We start from the raw sequence: 21,699 nt of genomic DNA on the forward strand, positions 1-21,699 counted from the left end.
TTCCAAGTCAGGATGGTGTGTGAATTGGAGGGGAACTTGCAGGTGGTGATGTTCCCATGTATTTGCTGCCCTTGTCCTTCCAGTTGGTAGAGGTCGCGGGTTTGGAAGGTGCTGTCAAAGGAGCCTTGGTGCATTGCTGCAGTGGTAGATGGTACACACTGCTGCCACTGTGTGTCGGTGGTGGAGGGAGTGAATGTCTGTCGATGGGGTGCAAATCAAGCGGGCTGCTTTGTCCTGGATGGTGTCAAGCTTCTTGAGTGTTGTTGGAGCTGCACCCATCCAAACAAGTGGAGAGTATTCCATCACACTCCTGACTTGTGCCTTGCAGATGGTGGACAGGCTTTGGGGAGTCAGGAGGTGAGTTACTCGCCTCAGGATTCCTAGCCTCTGACCTGCTCTTGGAGCCACGGTATTTATATGGCTACTCCAGTTCAGTTTCTGGTCAATGGTAGCCCCTAGGATGTTGATAGTGGGGGATTCAGCGTTGAATGTCAAGGGGAGATGGTTAGATTCTCTCCTGTTAGAGATGGTCATTGCCTGGCACTTGTGTGGGGCGAATGTTACTTGCCATTTATCAGCCCAAGCCTGGATATTGTCCAGGTTTTGCTGCATTTCTACTCGGACTGCTTCAGTATCTGAGGGGTCACGAATGGTGCTGAACATTGTGCAATCATCAGCGAACATCCCCACTTCTGACCTTATGATTGAAGGAAGGTAATTGATGAAGCAGCTGAAGATGGTTGGGCCGAGGACACTACCCTGAGGAACTCCTGCAGTGGTGTCCTGGAGGTCAGATGATTGACCTCCAACAACCACAACCATCTTCCTTTGTGCTAGGTATGACTCCAGCCAACAGAGGATTCCCACTGACCTCAGTTTTGCTCGGGCTCCTTGATGCCATACTCAGTCAAATGCTGCCTTGATGTCAAGGGCAGTCACTCTCACCTCACCTCTTGAGTTCAGCTCTTTTGTCCAGGTTTGAACCAAGGCTGTAATGAGGTCAGGAGCTGAGTGACCCTGGCGGAACCCAAACTGAGCGTCACTGAGCAGGTTATTGCTAAGCAAGTGCCGCTTGATGGCACTGTTGATGACACCTTCCATCACTTTACGATGACTGACAGTAGGCTGATGGAGTTGGACTTGTCCTGCTTTTTGTGTACAGGACATACCTGGGCAATTTTCCACATTGCAGGGTAGATGCCAGTGTTGTAGCTGTAATGGAACAGCTTGGATAGGGGCGCGGCAAGTTCTGGAGCACAGGTCTTCAGTACTATTGCCAGAATATTGTCAGGGCCCATAGCTTTTGCATTATCCAATGCCTTCAGTCGTTTTTTGATATCACGCGGAGTGAATCAAATTGGCTGAAGTCTGGCATCTGTGATGCTGGAGACTTCAGGAGGAGGCCGAGATGGATCATTAACTCGGCACTTCTGGCTGAAGATTGTTGCAAATGCTTCAGCCTTATCTTTTGCACTGATGTGCTGGGCTCCCCCATCATTGACGATGGGGATATTTGTGGAGCCACCTCCTCCAGTTAGTCGTTTAATTGTCCACCAACATTCACGGCTGTATGTGGCAGGACTGCAGAGCTTAGATCTGATCCGTTGGTTATGGGATCGCTTAGCTCTGTCTCGCATGCTGCTTACGCAATTTGGCACGCAAAAAGTCCTGTGTTGTAGCTTCACCAGGTTGACACCTCATTTTGAGGTATGCCTGGTGCTGCTCCTGGCATACCCTCCTGCACTCTTCATTGAACCAGGGTTGGTCTGCTGGCTTGATGGTAATGGTAGAGTGGGGGATATGCTGGGCCATGAGGTTACAGATTTTTAGTTAAGTTTAGTTTAGAGATACAGCACTGAAACAGGCCCTTCGGCCCACCGAGTCTGTGCCGACCATCAACCACCCATTTATACTAATCCTACACGAATCCCATATTCCAATAACATCCCCACCGGTCCCTATATATTTCCCTACCACCTACCTATACTAGGGGCAATTTATAATGGCCAATTAACCTATCAACCTGCAAGTCTTTGGCATGTGGGAGGAAACCGGAGCACCCGGAGGAAACCCACGCAGACACAGGGAGAACTTGCAAACTCCGCACAGGCAGTACCCAGAATCGAACCCGGGTCCCTGGAGCTGTGAGGCTGCAGTGCTAACCACTGCGCCACTGTGCCGCCCAGTTTTGCATTGCTAGATCTGTTTGAAATCTATCCTATTCAGCACGGTGATAGTGCAACACAACACGATGGACGGTATCCTCAATGTGAAGGCGGGACTTCGTCTCCACAAGGACTGTGCGGTGGTCACTCCTACCAATACAGTCATGGACAGAAGCATCTGCGGCAGGCAGATTGGAGAAAACGAGGTCAAGTATGTTTTTCCCTCGTGTTGGTTCCCCCACCACCTGCCGCAGACCCAGTCTAGCAGCTATGTCCTTTAGGACTTTGCCAGCTTGGTCAGTAGTAGTGCTATTGAGCCACTCTTGGTGATGGACATTGAAGTCCCCCACCCAGAGTACATTTTGTGCCCTTGCACCCTCAGTGCTTCCTCCAAGTGGTGTTCAACATGGAGGAGTACTGAGTCATCAGCTGAGGGAGGGCAGTAGGTGGTACTCAGCAGGAGGTTTCCTTGTCCATGTTTGACCTGATGCCATGAGACTTTATGGGGTCCGGAGTCAATGTTGAGGACTCCCAGTGCAACTCCCTCCCTACTGTAGACCACTGTGCCACCACCTCTGGTAGGTCTGTCCTATGGTGGGACAGGACATACCCGGGGATGGTGATGGCAGTGTCTGGGACATTGTCTGTAAGGTATGACTCCGTGAGTATGACTATGTCAGGCTGTTGTTTGACTAGTCTGTCAGACAGCTCTCCCAACTTTGGCACAAGCCCCCAGATGTAGTAAGGAGGACATTGCAGGGTCGACAGGGCTGGGTTTGCCGTTGTCGTTTTCGGTGCCGAGGTCGATGCCGGGTGGTCCATCCGGTTTTATTCCTTTTTATTGACTTCGTAGCGGTTATGTACAACTGAGTGGCTTGCTAGGCCATTTCAGAGGCATGTAAGAGTCAACCTCATTGCTGTGGGTCTGGAGTCACATGTAGGCCAGACCAGGTAAGGACAGCAGATTTCCTTCCCTAAAGGACATTAGTGAACCAGATGGGTTTTTACAACAATCAACAATGGTTTCATGGCCATCATTAGACTAGCTTTTAATTCCAGATTTATTAATTAAATTCAAATTCCACCTTCTGCTGTGGTGGGATTCGAACCCATGTCCCCAGAGAAATACCCTGGGTCTCTGGATTACTAGTCCAGTGATAATACCACTACGCCACCCTGTAACTTCCACCTGCCCCTCTACTGCCTGTAACTCACAGCTGCCCCTCTGCTTCATGTAAAGCACATCTGCCTCCCAACTGTCTGTAACATACACCTGAATCTCTACTGCCTGTAACTCACATCTGCCTCTCTACTGCCTGTAACATACACCTGAATCTCTGCTGCCTGGAACTGACAGCAGCCCCTCTACATCCTGTAACTCACACCTGCCTCTTTGCTGCCTTTAACTCGCACCTGCCTCACTAAAACCTGGACTCACACTTGCCCATCTACTGCTTGTAATGCTCACCTGCCCCTCTACTTCCTGTAATTCACACCTGCCCCTCTACTTCCTGTAACTCACACCTGCCCCTCTACTTCCTGTAACTCACACCTGCCCCTCTACTTCCTGTAACTCACACCTGCCCCTCTACTTCCTGTAACTCACACCTGCCCCTCTACTTCCTGTAACTCACACCTGCCCCTCTACTTCCTGTAATTCACACCTGCCCCTCTAAAACCTCTCTTCTTTCGACTGTTTGAATTTGTGATGTTTTAATGAATTTTGTAGCCAGCATTTTCAAATCATGTAGCAAAAGCATACAGGCTGTACAGTATCCCACAGTAAACAGTGCTTTCGATCATCCCTCAGGGAGGCGGAGATTCAGGTGTAAGTGAGTGAAATGACCTGTTGTTGGTGAAACCTGACTTGTGTTTTCCAGAAAGCATTTCCTCGTTATGAATCCTCGCTGAGTATCATGGCAGAGATTGGCAACCGTCTCGGGCAGGCCCAGGTTCTGATAGGAATCGCGAAGTGTTGGCTAATTCAGAAGGAGCAAGACAAGGTAGGAGACAATGCCCATAGCCAGTTGGCTGACAGCTGTGCCAACATCCTCGAATACAACTGCACCACATTAACCATTGGCATTGAGGAGAGTGTGGCGATGGCACTGCAGTATAAGGAGGGGGAGGTGGGTTGTGGGCACATCTTGGAGATTGGGTGTGACTGCAGCAATACACGAGTGGGTAACTATTGATCTGGGAAGGCAGAGCACTGGCGGGAGAGAATATTTTAATTAATTAGAATTAGAACATTACAGCACAGTACAGGCCCTTCGGCCCTCGATGTTGCACCGACCTGTGAAACCATCTGACCTACACTATTCCATTTTCATCCATATGTCTATCCAATGACCACTTAAATGCCCTTAAAGTTGGCGAGTCTACTACTGTTGCAGGCAGGGCGTTCCACGCCCCTACTACTCTCTGTGTAAAGAAACTACCTCTGACATCTGTCCTATATCTATCACCCCTCAACTTAAAGCTATGTCCCCTCATGTTTGCCATCACCATCCGAGGAAAAAGACTCTCACTATCCACCCTATCTAACCCTCTGATTATCTCATATGTCTCTATTAAGTCACCTCTCCTCCTCCTTCTCTCCAACGAAAACAACCTCAAGTCCCTCAGCCTTTCCTCGTAAGACCTTCCCTCCATACCAGGTAACATCCTAGTAAATCTCCTCTGCACCCTTTCCATAGCTTCCACATCCTTCCTATAATGCGGTGACCAGAACTGCACGCAATACTCCAGGTGCGGTCTCACCAGAGTTTTGTACAGCTGCATCATGACCTCGTGGCTCCGAAACTCGATCCCCCTACTAATAAAAGCTAACACACCATATGCCTTCTTAACAGCCCTATTAACCTGGGTAGCAACCTTCAGGGATTTATGCACCTGGACACCAAGATCTCTCTGTTCATCTACACTACCAAGAATCTTCCCATTAGCCCAGTACTCTGCATTCCTGTTACTCCTTCCAAAGTGAATCACCTCGCACTTTTCCGCATTAAACTCCATTTGCCATCTCTCAGCCCAGCTCTGCAGCCTATCTATGTCCCTCTGTACCCTACAACATCCTTCGGCACTATCCACAGCTCCACCGACCTTAGTGTCATCTGCAAATTTACTAACCCACCCTTCTACACCCTCTTCCAGGTTATTTATAAAAATGACAAACAGCAGTGGCCCCAAAACAGATCCTTGCAGTACACCACTAGTAACTAAACTCCAGGATGAACATTTGCCATCAACCACCACCCTCTGTCTTCTTTCAGCTAGCCAATTTCTGATCCAAAGCTCTAAATCCCCTTCAACCCCATACTTCCGTATTTTCTGCAATAGCCTACCGTGGGGAACCTTATCAAACGCCTTACTGAAATCCATATACACCACATCCACTGCTTTACCCTCATCCACCTGTTTGGTCACCTTCTCGAAAAACTCAATAAGGTTTGTGAGGCACGACCTACCCGTCACAAAACCGTGCTGACTATCGCTAATGAACTTATTCTTTTCAAGATGATTATAAATCCTGTCTCTTATAACCTTTTCCAACATTTTACCCACAACCGAAGTAAGGCTCACAGGTCTATAATTATGATAATTATAATATGACTATCGTTAGCCGACTAAAGACCACGTGTTAACCAACAGTGGTGGCAAGTGTCCTGTCAGTGTTCTGACTCCTGTCAGTCTCCTGTCAGTGCACTGACTCCTGTCAGCCTCCTGTCAGTCTTTTGTCAGTGTTCTAACTCCTGTCAGTCTGCTGTCAGTCTGCTGACTCCTGTCAGCCTCCTGTCAATCTCCTCTCAGTGTTCTGACTCCTGTCAGCCTCCTGTCAGTCTTTTGTCAGTGTTCTGACTCCTGTCAGCCTCCTGTCAGTGTGCTGACTCCTGTCACTCTCCTGTCACTGTCCTGACTGCTGTCGATCTCCTGTCACTGTCCTGACTCCTGTCGATCTCCTGTCAGTGTGCTGACTCCTGTCAGCCCCCTGTCAGTCTCTTGTCAGTCTTTTGTCAGTGTTCTGACTCCTGTCAGTCTCCTGTCAGTGTGCTGACTCCTGTCAGCCTCCTGTCAATCTCCTCTCAGTGTTCTGACTCCTGTCAGACTCCTGTCAGCATCCTGTCAGTGTGCTGACTCCTGTCAGCCTCCTGTCAGTCTCCTGTCAGTGTGCTGACTCCTGTCAATCTCCTGTCAGTGTGCTGACTCCTGTCGATCTCCTGTCAGTGTGCTGACTCCTGTCACTCTTCTGTCACTGTCCTGACTGCTGTCGATCTCCTGTCAGTGTGCTGACTCCTGTTGATCTCCTGTCAGTGTGCTGACTCCTGTCAGTCTCCTGTCACTGTCCTGACTCCTGTCGATCTCCTGTCAGTGTGCTGACTCCTGTCAGTCTCCTGTCAGTGTGCTGACTCCTGTCGATCTCCTGTCGGTGTGCTGACTCCTGTCGATCTCCTGTCGGTGTGCTGACTCCTGTTGATCTCCTGTCAGTGTGCTGACTCCTGTCAGTCTCCTGTCACTGTCCTGACTGCTGTCGATCTCCTGTCACTGTCCTGACTCCTGTCAGTCTCCTGTCAGTGTGCTGACTCCTGTCACTCTCCTGTCACTGTCCTGACTGCTGTCGATCTCCTGTCACTGTCCTGACTCCTGTCAGTCTCCTGTCAGTGTGCTGACTCCTGTCAGTCTCCTGTCAGTGTGCTGACTCCTGTCAGCCTCCTGTCAGTCTCCTGTCAGTGTGCTGACTCCTGTCAATCTCCTGTCAGTGTGCTGACTCCTGTCGATCTCCTGTCAGTGTGCTGACTCCTGTCACTCTCCTGTCACTGTCCTGACTGCTGTCGATCTCCTGTCACTGTCCTGACTCCTGTCGATCTCCTGTCAGTGTGCTGACTCCTGTCAGCCCCCTGTCAGTCTCTTGTCAGTCTTTTGTCAGTGTTCTGACTCCTGTCAGCCTCCTGTCAATCTCCTCTCAGTGTTCTGACTCCTGTCAGACTCCTGTCAGCATCCTGTCAGTGTGCTGACTCCTGTCAGCCTCCTGTCAGTCTCCTGTCAGTGTGCTGACTCCTGTCAATCTCCTGTCAGTGTGCTGACTCCTGTCGATCTCCTGTCAGTGTGCTGACTCCTGTCACTCTTCTGTCACTGTCCTGACTGCTGTCGATCTCCTGTCAGTGTGCTGACTCCTGTTGATCTCCTGTCAGTGTGCTGACTCCTGTCAGTCTCCTGTCACTGTCCTGACTCCTGTCGATCTCCTGTCAGTGTGCTGACTCCTGTCAGTCTCCTGTCAGTGTGCTGACTCCTGTCGATCTCCTGTCGGTGTGCTGACTCCTGTCGATCTCCTGTCGGTGTGCTGACTCCTGTTGATCTCCTGTCAGTGTGCTGACTCCTGTCACTCTCCTGTCACTGTCCTGACTGCTGTCGATCTCCTGTCACTGTCCTGACTCCTGTCAGTCTCCTGTCAGTGTGCTGACTCCTGTCAGTCTCCTGTCAGTGTGCTGACTCCTGTCAATCTACTGTCAGTGTGCTGACTCCTGTCGATCTCCTGTCAGTGTGCTGACTCCTGTCACTCTTCTGTCACTGTCCTGACTCCTGTCGATCTCCTGTCAGTGTGCTGACTCCTGTCAGTCTCCTGTCAGTGTGCTGACTCCTGTCGATCTCCTGTCGGTGTGCTGACTCATGTCGATCTCCTGTCGGTGTGCTGACTCCTGTCACTCTTCTGTCACTGTCCTGACTCCTGTTGATCTCCTGTCAGTGTGCTGACTCCTGTCAGTCTCCTGTCGGTGTGCTGACTCCTGTCAATCTCCTGTCAGTGTGCTGACTCCTGTTGATCTCCTGTCAGTGTGCTGACTCCTGTCAGTCTCCTGTCACTGTCCTGACTGCTGTCGATCTCCTGTCACTGTCCTGACTCCTGTCGATCTCCTGTCAGTGTGCTGACTCCTGTCAGTCTCCTGTCAGTGTGCTGACTCCTGTCAATCTCCTGTCAGTGTGCTGACTCCTGTCGATTTCCTGTCAGTGTGCTGACTCCTGTCAGCCTCCTGTCAATCTCCTCTCAGTGTTCTGACTCCTGTCAGTCTCCTGTCAGCATCCTGTCAGTGTGCTGACTCCTGTCAATCTCCTGTCAGTGTGCTGACTCCTGTCAGCCTCCTGTCAGTCTCCTGTCAGTGTGCTGACTCCTGTCGATCTCCTGTCAGTGTGCTGACACCTGTCACTCTCCTGTCACTGTCCTGACTCCTGTCGATCTCCTGTCAGTGTGCTGACTCCTGTCAGTCTCCTGTCAGTGTGCTGACTCCTGTCGATCTCCTGTCGGTGTGCTGACTCGTGTCGATCTCCTGTCGGTGTGCTGACTCCTGTTGATCTCCTGTCAGTGTGCTGACTCCTGTCAGTCTCCTGTCAGTGTGCTGACTCCTGTCAGTCTCCTGTCACTGTGCTGACTCCTGTCAGTCTCCTGTCAGTGTGCTGACTCCTGTCGATCTCCTGTCAGTGTGCTGACTCCTGTCAGTCTCCTGTCAGTGTGCTGACTCCTGTCAGTCTCCTGTCACTGTGCTGACTCCTGTCAGTCTCCTGTCAGTGTGCTGACTCCTGTCGATCTCCTGTCAGTGTGCTGACTTCTGTCAGTGTGCTGACTCCTGTCAGTCTCCTGTCAGTGTGCTGATTCCTGTCAGTCTCCTGTCAGTCTCCTGTCAGTGTGCTGACTCCTGTCGATCTCCTGTTAGTGTGCTGACTCCTGTTGATCTCCTGTCAGTGTGCTGACTCCTGTCAGTCTCCTGTCAGTGTGCTGACTCCTGTCAGTCTCCTGTCACTGCGCTGACTCCTGTCAGTGTGCTGACTCCTGTCAGTCTCCTGTCAGTGTGCTGACTCCTGTCGATCTCCTGTCAGTGTGCTGACTCCTGTCAGTCTCCTGTCAGTGTGCTGACTCCTGTCGATCTCCTGTCACTGTGCTGACTCCTGTCAGTCTCCTGTCAGTGTGCTGACTCCTGTCGATCTCCTGTCAGTGTGCTGACTTCTGTCATGTGCTGACTCCTGTCAGTCTCCTGTCAGTGTGCTGATTCCTGTCAGTCTCCTGTCAGTCTCCTGTCAGTGTGCTGACTCCTGTCGATCTCCTGTCAGTGTGCTGACTCCTGTCAGTCTCCTGTCAGTGTGCTGACTCCTGTCAGTCTCCTGTCACTGCGCTGACTCCTGTCGATCTCCTGTCAGTGTGCTGACTCCTGTCAGTCTCCTGTCACTGTGCTGACTCCTGTCAGTCTCCTGTCAGTGTGCTGACTCCTGTCGATCTCCTGTCAGTGTGCTGACTTCTGTCAGTGTGCTGACTCCTGTCAGTCTCCTGTCAGTGTGCTGATTCCTGTCAGTCTCCTGTCAGTCTCCTGTCAGTGTGCTGACTCCTGTCAGTCTCCTGTCACTGCGCTGACTCCTGTCGATCTCCTGTCAGTGTGCTGACTCCTGTCAGTCTCCTGACACTGTGCTGACTCCTGTCAGTCTCCTGTCAGTGTGCTGACTCCTGTCGATCTCCTGTCAGTGTGCTGACTTCTGTCAGTGTGCTGACTCCTGTCAGTCTCCTGTCAGTGTGCTGATTCCTGTCAGTCTCCTGTCAGTCTCCTGTCAGTGTGCTGACTCCTGTCAGTCTCCTGTCAGTGTGCTGATTCCTGTCAGTCTCCTGTCACTGCGCTGACTCCTGTCAGTCTCCTGTCAGTCTCCTGTCAGTGTGCTGACTCCTGTCAGTCTCCTGTCAGTGTGCTGACTCCTGTCGATCTCCTGTCAGTGTGCTGACTCCTGTCAGTCTCCTGTCACTGTGCTGACTCCTGTCAGTCTCCTGTCAGTGTGCTGACTCCTGTCGATCTCCTGTCAGTGTGCTGACTTCTGTCAGTGTGCTGACTCCTGTCAGTCTCCTGTCAGTGTGCTGATTCCTGTCAGTCTGCTGTCAGTCTCCTGTCAGTGTGCTGACTCCTGTCAGTCTCCTGTCAGTGTGCTGATTCCTGTCAGTCTCCTGTCACTGCGCTGACTCCTGTCAGTCTCCTGTCAGTGTGCTGACTCCTGTCAGTCTCATGTCAGTGTGCTGACTCCTGTCAGTCTCCTGTCAGTGTGCTGATTCCTGTCAGTCTCCTGTCAGTCTCCTGTCAGTCTCCTGTCACTGCGCTGACTCCTGTCAGTCTCCTGTCAGTGTGCTGATTCCTGTCAGTCTCCTGTCAGTGTGCTGACTCCTGTCGATCTCCTGTCAGTGTGCTGACTCCTGTATTTACACGATGCTTTTATTGACCACCGAACGTCTCAAAACATTCCAGAGCCAATGAAGTACTTTTGAAGTGCAGTCATAGAGTGATAGAGTCAGAGAGTTATGCAGCACAGAAACAGGCCCTTCGTCACATCGTGTCCGGAGCCGACCATCAAGCACCCAATTATTCTCGTCCCATTTTCCAGCACTTGGCCCGTAGCCTTGTATGCTATGCCATTTCAAGTGCTTATCTAATACTTCTTAAATGTTGTGAGGGTTCCTGCCTCTACCACCTCTTCAGGCAGTGCGTTCCAGATTCCAACCACCCTCTGGGTGAAAAAATCTTTCCTCAAATCCCCTCTAAACCTCCTGCTCCTTACCTTAAATCTGTGCCCCCTGGTTATTTACCCCTCCGCAAAGGGAAAAAGTCTCTTCCTATCTACCCTATCAATACCCCTCATAATTTTGTACACATCAATCACGTCCCGCCTCAGCCTTCTCTGCTCTTAGGAAAACAACCCGAGCCTTTTCAGTCTCTCTTCATAGCTGAAATACTCCAGCCCAAACAACATCCTGATGAATCTTCTCTGCACCCTCTCCAGTGCAATCACATCCTTCCTATAGTGTGGTGACCAGAACTGTACACAGTACTACAGCTGTGGCCTAACTAGCATTTTATACAGCTCCATCATAACCTCCCTGCTCTTATATTCTATGACTCAGCTAATAAAGGCAAGTATCCCATATGCCTTCCTAACCACCTTATCTACTTGTGCTGCTGCATTCAGTGATCTATGGCCAAGTACATCAAGGTCCCTCTGACTCTCTGGACTTCCTAGGGTCCTGCCATCCATTGTACATTCCCTTGCCTTGTTAGTCCTCCCAAAATGCATCACCTCACACTTCTCAGGATTAAATTCCATTTACTCTGCTCCGCCCATCTTACCAGCCATCTATATCGTCCTGTAATCTAAGGCTTTCCTCCTCACTTTACGACATCACCAATTTTCGTGTCATCTGCGAACTTACTGATCATACCTCCTATGTTCACTTCTAAATCATTAATGTACACTACAAACAGCAAGGGTCCCAGCACCGATCCCTGCGGTACGCCACTGGTCACAGGCTTTCACTCACAAAAACAACCCTCGACCATTACCCTCTGCCTCCTGCCACTGAACCAATTTTGGATTCAGTTTGCCAAATTGCCCTGGATCCCATGGGCTCTTACCTTCTTAACCAATCTCCCATGCGGGACCTTATCAAATGCCTTACTGAAGTCCATGTCGACTACATCAACTGCTTTACCCTCATCTACTCATCTAGTCACCTCCTCGAAAAATTCAATCAAGTTAGTTAGACATGATGTCAAGAGGAAGAAGAAGGCTTATGTTAGGATGAGACGTGAAGGCTCAGTTAGGGCGCTTGGGAGTTACAAGCTAGCCAGGAAGGATCTAAAGGGAGAGCTTAGAAGAGCGAGGAGAGGACACGAGAAGTCATTGGCGGATAGGATCAAGGAAAACCCTAAGGCTTTCGATAGGTATATCAGGAATAAAAGAATGACTAGAGTTAGATTAGGGCCAATCAAGGATAGTAGTGGGAAGTTGTGTGTGGAATCAGAGGAGATAGGGGAAGCGTTAAATGAATATTTTTCGTCAGTATTTACAGTAGAGAAAGAAAATGTTGTCGAGGAGAATACTGAGATACAGACTACTAGGCTAGATGGGATTGAGGTTCACAAGGAGGAGGTGTTAGCAATTTTGGAAAGCGTGAAAATAGATAAGTCCCCTGGGCCAGATGGGATTTATCCTAGGATTCTCTGGGAAGCCAGGGAGGAGATTGCAGAGCCTTTGTCCTTGATCTTTATGTCATCATTGTCGACAGGAATAGTGCCGGAAGACTGGAGGATAGCAAATGTTGTCCCCTTGTTCAAGAAGGGGAGTAGAGACAGCCCTGGTAATTATAGACCTGTGAGCCTTACTTCGGTTGTGGGTAAAATGTTGGAAAAGGTTATAAGAGATAGGATTTATAATCATCTTGAAAAGAATAAGTTCATTAGCGATAGTCAGCACGGTTTTGTGAAGGGTAGGTCGTGCCTCACAAACCTTATTGAGTTTTTTGAGAAGGTGACCAAACAGGTGGATGAGGGTAAAGCAGTGGATGTGGTGTATATGGATTTCAGTAAGGAGTTTGATAAGGTTCCCCACGGTAGGCTATTGCAGAAAATACGAAAGTATGGGATTGAAGGTGATTTAGTGCCTTGGATCAGAAATTGGCTAGCTGAAAGACGACAGAGGGTGGTGGTTGATGGCAAATGTTCATCCTGGAGTTTAGTTACTAGTGGTGCACTGCAAGGATCTGTTTTGGGGCCACTGCTGTTTGTCATTTTTATAAATGACCTGGATGAGGGTGTAGAAGGGTGGGTTAGTAAATTTGCGGATGACACGAAGGTCGGTGGAGTTGTGGATAGTGCCGAAGGATGTTGTAGGTTACAGAGGGACATAGATAGGCTACAGAGCTGGGCTGAGAGATGGTAAATGGAGTTTAATGCGGAAAAGTGTGACGTGATTCACTTTGGAAGGAGTAACAAGAATGCAGAGTACTGGGCTAATGGGAAGATTCTTGGTAGTGTAGATGAGCAGAGAGATCTTGGTGTCCAGGTACATAAATCCCTGAAAGTTGCCACCCAGGTTAATAGGGCTGTTAAGAAGGCATATGGTGTGTTAGCTTTTAGCAGTAGGGGGATCGAGTTTCGGAGCCACGAGGTCATGCTGCAGCTGTACAAAACTCTGGTGCGGCCGCACCTGAAGTATTGCGTGCAGTTCTGGTCACCGCATTATAGGAAGGATGTGGAAGCTTTGGAAAGGGTGCAGAGGAGATTTACTCGGATGTTGCCTGGTATGAAGGGAAGGTCTTACGAGGAAAGGCTGAGGGACTTGAGGTTGTTTTCGTTGGAGAGAAGGAGGAGGAGAGGTGACTTAATAGAGACATATAAGATAATCAGAGGGTTAGATAGGGTGGATAGTGAGAGTCTTTTTCCTCGGATGGTGATGGCAAACACGACGGGACATAGCTTTAAGTTGAGGGGTGATAGATATAGGACAGATGTCAGAGGTAGTTTCTTTACTCAGAGAGTAGTAGGGGCGTGGAACGCCCTGCCTGCAACAGTAGTAGACTCGCCAACTTTAAGGGCATTTAAGTGGTCATTGGATAGACATATGGATGAAAATGGAATAGTGTAGGTCAGATGGTTTCACAGGTTGGTGCAACATCGAGGGCCGAAGGGCCTGTACTGCGCTGTAATGTTCTATGTTCTTTGTTCTATCTCGGTGTGTGTCCCTGGGAACAACCCATCGAGCACAGACACCTGTGTTACAAAGCTGCTTGGGATCAATCTCAACAAAAAGCACTGCTTCTCTTTCCACCCCTGCTTTGCAAAGACACATTCCAGAAGGAGGTGGATGACGGTCTCTTCCCCACCACAGCCACCTCGAGGGGCCACGTGCAGAGGCAGTGAGACTCCGGACATGTAGGAACGATCTGACGGGGAAGGCCCTTCTCCACCACCTGCTAAGCTACGTCTTGGTGCTTGTTTGAAAGTTCTGGCAATGAGATATTCAGCAAAATAACTTTGGCAGTCTGCTTAGGGAACCATCCAACAGAATCCTCCATCTCCTTTCCCAGCAGGGTCTTGAGGACTGTATTTGCAGACCGCTGTCTGATGAACTTGTGGGCAAAGATGTTTTTCTGCACAAACATTTCCACAAAGGATAGGTGGTACGGCACGGTCCAATTGAATGGAGCATTCCACTGCAATGTGACCAGACCCATCCTTTACAACACTGGTGACAGACAGAACCTCAGCACATAGTGACACTTGGTGTTTGAGAATGAGAGTCTACGCACAGCTTGATGCAGCCGCACACGAAGGTGACCATCAGTGTGAAGGCAATATTAGGTACATTTTTTCCCCCTTTATCCAGAGGTTTGAACATCACATCCCTGTGGACATGGTCCATTTTCGATCTCCAGATAAAGTGGAAGATATCTCGAGTGACCGCCATGGTGTAGGAGTGGGGTATGGGTCAGACCTGCTCCACGTACAGTAACAACACGAGCACCTCGCACCTGATGACCAGCTTCTTACCCACAATGATGAGGGAACACTGCTCCCACATGACCAGTTTCTGTTTCACCTTGCCTGTTCACTCCTTCCAGATTTTGGTGCATGCCCCAGCCCCTCCGAACCATATCCCCAGCACTTTCAGGTAGTCTGACCTGAGGGTGAAGGGGACAAAGGACATGGTCTCATTTTTGACATGATTTACTTTGGCTCTCAAAGCCAGTTTAAATTGGTCGCAGAGGCTCATCAGTCAGTGAACTGACAGCGGATCTGAGCAAAGATGGCGACATTGTCCATGTACAGGGAGGCTTTGACTTGAGTGCCATCGCTGCCTGGGATTGTCACCCCTCTTATGTCCACATCCTTCCTGACGGACCTGGAAAAAGGTTCGAGCTGGTGCAACAGGGAGTGAAACCTCTGTTTTCCCATTTCTGTGACACAAGTTTAAACCCACATGGGGAGGATTGGCCTTCACACAATGTTTGACACTGTCCCTCTTGCCTCAGAAGTGTCACAAGATAACAGTGCTTTTTTGATTCATTTATCCTGGGGATGTGGTCATCACTGACAAGCTCAACATTTATTACTCACCCAAATTGCCTTTGAGAAGATGACGGTGAACTGTCTTCTTGACCTGCTGCAGCCCGTGTGGTGAAGGTACATCCACAGTGCTGGAAATAGTGAGTTCCAGGATCTTCCCCCCAAATGTGCACTGATGAAGCTGCATGTTGACATTGTTATTGTGAATGAAGCTGGCCGAGCAGCAGCTCTGTACAGGCTGGTGCAATTCCAGGAAACAGTTCCTCAAACAGACATTAAACCCCTCATTAAAATATACAAGGGGCTTTGTGGGATGGTGAATCAATGGGCCCACAGGTTTAGCAGTTGAACCAATGCCTGCACAGATTGGGCTCAGGGTGTGCCACAGCTAAATTGGTCAACTTTGAACACCTTCTGTGCCAGAATATGGGGAAAATACATTTCAATTTCTAACTCACTGTGCCCACCTCCCATTTGAAATTCATTCAAGAGACTCGAGGTAAAAGAACAGAGTGTAACAGACGGACATCAGCTCATGACTTTGGTGCTGGTTTGAATTGTTTCTCCTGGAACCAAATGAATACCATTAAACACTTTACCACAGCAAGGTTCCTTGGGCAGGGATTACAACCTGGGTCTAGGAGTTGCAATTCAGGTATTGAAATCATTTTGACGGCCAATCCCTCTTGTATTACACTCAGTCCAAGGCCCCCAAAGTCTATTAAATGGTGCAATTTTAAAGTGGGTGCAGGAACAGGGAGGCTGCTGGGAGTTGTGGTTTATGTCCACAAATCAGAAGAAGTTGAGATGATTGTTAAAAACTGTATCTTAGGAAGGATGTCAAGGCCTCACAGAGAATGCAGAAAGGTTTTGGAGAAAAGGTACCAGGTATGCTGGACTTCAGTTATGTGAAGTCAGTGGAGAAACTTGGCTTATCCTCCTTCAAGCAGAGAAGGTTAAAGGGAGATTTCATTAGAGATTCAAAATCATGAAAGGCTTTGAAACGATGACATGAAGAACATTCTGTTGGAACCCAAATTGAAGAGGTGAAAGGGCAACACACTGAGACACACAGTCAGACATGGAGTGAATTAGAACTCAGTAACCAGAGATAATGGTCCAGCTTTAACACAATGTGGTGTCCAGTTAGGAGATTCCTGAATTTCAATCCAGGACCCGATGTTAACTCTGTGTAAGTGAATGGATTTTGAGTGAGTTAAAATTGGGCCAGGGGTGAAAGGTGAAAGGAAATTGTCGATAGAGTCTGACCCCCGTGTCCTCAGAGAGGTGTGTTGAATGGAGGTCCTGGAGTTGATCCACAATGTCTAATGCATTGTGACAACTAATACTTCAGTACTCCTTCTACTGCAGTTATCACAGAAAGACCCCAGTATGTATGGAAATTGCATCCTAATATCTGGATTTCAAATCGTTCCCAAATGTAGGACACTGGTGTCCAACCTGAAAGGTACAGAGTGGGAGTAAAATTGTTAATACTTTGCACAAATCTTATCTCGATTCATTATTGAGTTCTGTGCAATGATATCAGTTTTTTTTGTCAAAGCTTCTTTGTTCTTACATCACTTGGAACTTGATGATAGAAATGTGATTCTGTCACAAAGAGCCAGTGAAGATATGCAAATGTTCCCTTGTGATGGGTGAGTCAATACAATATCACAGTCACATTGCACTCTCTAACTTACACCTGAGTGCTTCAATTCAGCTCAGTTTATTTCTGAGGCTCCCCTTCCCTGCCCCTTCACCCCTGAACCTAAAGCTGCTGCCTGGGACACTGTGCTACATCTGATATCACTCCTGAGGGAGTCACTATCCAGGAGGAAGACCAGGCTTTTACAATTGACCATCTATTTCACTCGTGAAACCCAAGCTCGATCGGTAAATTGACTTCATTTGCAGTGATACCCAGATTTTAGAGGACAGTGCTGAGCACACTTAGACTCACCATCATCCCTGCCCTTGATCTGCACTAAGAACAGGGTCTAACTGCCTGCCACACCATGACTACTTGGAACACTTACCCACACCTGGTATCAAGACATTGCCTGATACCTGAATTCAGACTGTGTCCAGGATATTAAACACCATCTCACTTGTGGCAGTCAGTGTTACAGTGTCAGGATATTAAACACCATCTCCCTTGTTGCAGTCAGTGTTACAGTGTCAGGATATTAAACACAATCACCCTTGTTGCACTCAGTGTTACACTGTCAGGATATTAAACACCATCTCCCTTGTCACACTCAGTGTTACAATGTCAGGATATTAAACACCATCTCACTTGTCACACTCAGTGTTACACTGTCAGGATATTAAACACAATCACCCTTGTTGCAGTCAGTGTTACAGTGTCAGGATATTAAACACCATCTCCCTTGTTGCAGTCAGTGTTACAGTGTCAGGATATTAAACACCATCTCACTTGTTGCAGTCAGTGTTACAGTGTCAGGATATTAAACACCATCTCACTTGTGGCAGTCAGTGTTACAGTGTCAGGAAATTAAACACCATCTCCCTTGTCACACTCAGTGTCACAGTGTCAGGATATTAAACACCATCTCCCTTGTCACACTCAGGGTCACAGTGTCAGGAAATTAAACACCATCTCACTTGTGGCAGTCAGTGTTACAGTGTCAGGATATTAAACACAATCTCCCTTGTCACACTCAGTGTTACAGTGTCAGGATATTAAACACCATCTCACTTGTTGCACTCAGTGTTACAGTGTCAGGATATTAAACACCATCTCCCTTGTTGCACTCAGTGTTACAGTGTCAGGATATTAAACACCATCTCCCTTGTTGCAGTCAGTGTTACAGTGTCAGGATATTAAACACCATCTCGCTTGTTGCAGTCAGTGTTACAGTGTCAGGATATTAAACACCATCTCACTTGTGGCAGTCAGTGTTACAGTGTCAGGAAATTAAACACCATCTCCCTTGTCACACTCAGTGTCACAGTGTCAGGATATTAAACACCATCTCCCTTGTCACACTCAGGGTCACAGTGTCAGGAAATTAAACACCATCTCACTTGTGGCAGTCAGTGTTACAGTGTCAGGATATTAAACACAATCTCCCTTGTCACACTCAGTGTCACAGTGTCAGGATATTAAACACCATCTCCCTTGTCACACTCAGGGTCACAGTGTCAGGAAATTAAACACCATCTTACTTGTGGCAGTCAGTGTTACAGTGTCAGGATATTAAACACCATCTCCCTTGTTGCAGTCAGTGTTACAGTGTCAGGATATTAAACACCATCTCACTTGTTTAACTCAGTGTTACAGTGTCAGGATATTAAACACCATCTCCCTTGTTGCACTCAGTGTTACAGTGTCAGGATATTAAACACCATCTCCCTTGTTGCAGTCAGTGTTACAGTGTCAGGATATTAAACACAATCACCCTTGTTGCACTCAGTGTTACACTGTCAGGATATTAAACACCATCTCCCTTGTCACACTCAGTGTTACAATGTCAGGATATTAAACACCATCTCACTTGTCACACTCAGTGTTACAATGTCAGGATATTAAACACCATCTTACTTGTTGCACTCAGTGTTACAGTGTCAGGATATTAAACACCATCTCCCTTGTCACACTCAGAGTTACAATGTCAGGATATTAAACACCATCTCACTTGTTGCACTCAGTGTTACAGTGTCAGGATATTAAACACCATCTCCCTTGTTGCACTCAGTGTTACAGTGTCAGGATATTAAACACCATCTTAATTGTGGCAGTCAGTGTTACAGTGTCAGGATATTAAACACAATCACCCTTGTTGCACTCAGTGTTACACTGTCAGGATATTAAACACCATCTCCCTTGTCACACTCAGTGTTACAATGTCAGGATATTAAACACCATCTCACTTGTCACACTCAGTGTTACAATGTCAGGATATTAAACACCATCTTACTTGTTGCACTCAGTGTTACACTGTCAGGATATTAAACACAATCACCCTTGTTGCACTCAGTGTTACAATGTCAGGATATTAAACACCATCTCATTTGTTGCAGTCAGTGTTACAGTGTCAGGATATTAAACACCATCTTACTTGTTGCACTCAGTGTTACAGTGTCAGGATATTAAACATCATCTTACATATTGCACTCAGTGTTACAGTGTCAGGATATTAAACACCATCTCACTTGTCACACTCAGTGTTACAGTGTCAGGATATTAAACACCATCTTACTTGTTGCACTCAGTGTTACAGTGTCAGGATATTAAACACCATCTCACTTGTCACACTCAGTGTTACAGTGTCAGGATATTAAACACCATCTTACTTGTGGCAGTCAGTGTTACAGTGTCAGGATATTAAACACCATCTCACTTGTCACACTCAGTGTTCCAGTGTCAGGATATTAAACACCATCTCACTTGTCACACTCAGTGTTACAGTGTCAGGATATTAAACACCATCTTACTTGTGGCAGTCAGTGTTACAGTGTCAGGATATTAAACACCATCTTACTTGTGGCAGTCAGTGTTACAGTGTCAGGATATTAAACACCATCTCACTTGTCACACTCAGTGTTACAGTGTCAGGATATTAAACACCATCTCACTTGTCACACTCAGTGTTACAATGTCAGGATATTAAACACCATCTTACTTGTGGCAGTCAGTGTTACAGTGTCAGGATATTAAACACCATCTTACTTGTGGCAGTCAGTGTTACAGTGTCAGGATATTAAACACCATCTCACTTGTCACACTCAGTGTTACAGTGTCAGGATATTAAACACCATCTCACTTGTCACACTCAGTGTTACAATGTCAGGATATTAAACACCATCTTACTTGTTGCACTCAGTGTTACAGTGTCAGGATATTAAACACCATCTCCCTTGTCACACTCAGTGTTACAATGTCAGGATATTAAACACCATCTCCCTTGTTGCACTCAGTGTTACAGTGTCAGGATATTAAACACCATCTCACTTGTTGCAGTCAGTGTTGCAGTGTCAGGATATTAAACACCATCTCCCTTGTTGCACTCAGTGTTACAGTGTCAGGATATTAAACACCATCTCACTTGTTGCAGTCAGTGTTGCAGTGTCAGGATATTAAACACCATCTCCCTTGTTGCAGTCAGTGTTACAGTGTTTGGATATTAAACACAATCACCCTTGTCACACTCAGTGTTACAGTGTCAGGATATTAAACACAATCTCCCTTGTTGCAGTCAGTGTTACAGTGTCAGGATATTAAACACAATCTCCCTTGTCACACTCAGTGTTACAGTGTCAGGATATTAAAAACCATCTCCCTTGTCACACTCAGTGTTACAGTGTCAGGATATTAAACACCATCTCACTTGTTGCAGTCAGTGTTACAGTGTCAGGATATTAAACACAATCTCCCTTGTCACACTCAGTGTTACAGTGTCAGGATATTAAACACCATCACCCTTGTCACACTCAGTGTTACAGTGTCAGGATATTAAACACAATCTCCCTTGTTGCAGTCAGTGTTACAGTGTCAGGATATTAAACACAATCTCCCTTGTTGCACTCAGTGTTACAGTGTCAGAATATTAAACACAATCTCCCTTGTCACACTCAGTGTTACAGTGTCAGGATATTAAACACCATCTCACTTGTTGCAGTCAGTGTTACAGTGTCAGGATATTAAACACAATCACCCTTGTCACACTCAGTGTTACAGTGTCAGGATATTAAACACCATCTTACTTGTGGCAGTCAGTGTTACAGTGTCAGGATATTAAACACAATCACCCTTCTCACACTCAGTGTTACAGTGTCAGGATTTTAAACACCATCTTACTTGTCACACTTAGTGTTACAGTGTCAGGATATTAAACACCATCTCACATGTTGCACTCAGTGTTCCAGTGTCAGGATATTCAACACAATCACCCTTGTCACACTCAGTGTTACAGTGTCAGGATATTAAACACCATCTCACTTGTTGCACTCAGTGTTACAGTGTCAGGATATTAAATACCATCTTACTTGTTGCACTCAGTGTTACAGTGTCAGGATATTAAACACCATCTTACTTGTTGCACTCAGTGTTACAGTGTCAGGATATTAAACACAATCACCCTTGTCACACTCAGTGTTACAGTGTCAGGATATTAAACACCATCTCACTTGTCACACTCAGTGTTACAGTGTCAGGATATTAAACACCATCTCACTTGTTGCACTCAGTGTTACAATGTCAGGATATTAAACACCATCTTACTTGTTGCACTCAGTGTTACAGTGTCAGGATATTAAACACAATCACCCTTGTTACACTCAGTGTTACAGTGTCAGGATATTAAACACCATCTCACTTGTCACACTCAGTGTTACAGTGTCAGGATATTAAACACAATCACCCTTGTCACACTCAGTGTTACAGTGTCAGGATATTAAACACCATCTTACTTGTGGCAGTCAGTGCTACAGTGTCAGGATATTAAACACAATCACCCTTGTCACACTCAGTGTTACAGTGTCAGGATATTAAACACCATCTTACTTGTTGCACTCAGTGTTACAGTGTCAGGATATTAAACACAATCACCCTTGTCACACTCAGTGTTACAGTGTCAGGATATTAAACACCATCTCACTTGTCACACTCAGTGTTACAGTGTCAGGATATTAAACACAATCACCCTTGT

The 21,699-nt window shown here is 47.3% G+C and overlaps 1 protein-coding gene across 1 annotated transcript in view; it reads left to right on the forward strand.

Annotated features, from left to right (window-relative positions):
• Window positions 1–21,699, forward strand: part of rapsn (receptor-associated protein of the synapse, 43kD) — an 822,376-nt gene that overhangs the window by 224,400 nt on the left and 576,277 nt on the right. The window contains exon 4 of the mRNA XM_068046786.1: window positions 4,046–4,168. Within this exon, the coding sequence (XP_067902887.1) occupies window positions 4,046–4,168 (123 nt within the window). The remainder of the gene's footprint in view (window positions 1–4,045; window positions 4,169–21,699) is intronic.

This window comes from Heterodontus francisci, chromosome 14, assembly GCF_036365525.1.
Source record: "Heterodontus francisci isolate sHetFra1 chromosome 14, sHetFra1.hap1, whole genome shotgun sequence".
In the NCBI taxonomy this organism is placed as follows: Eukaryota; Metazoa; Chordata; class Chondrichthyes; order Heterodontiformes; family Heterodontidae; genus Heterodontus; species Heterodontus francisci.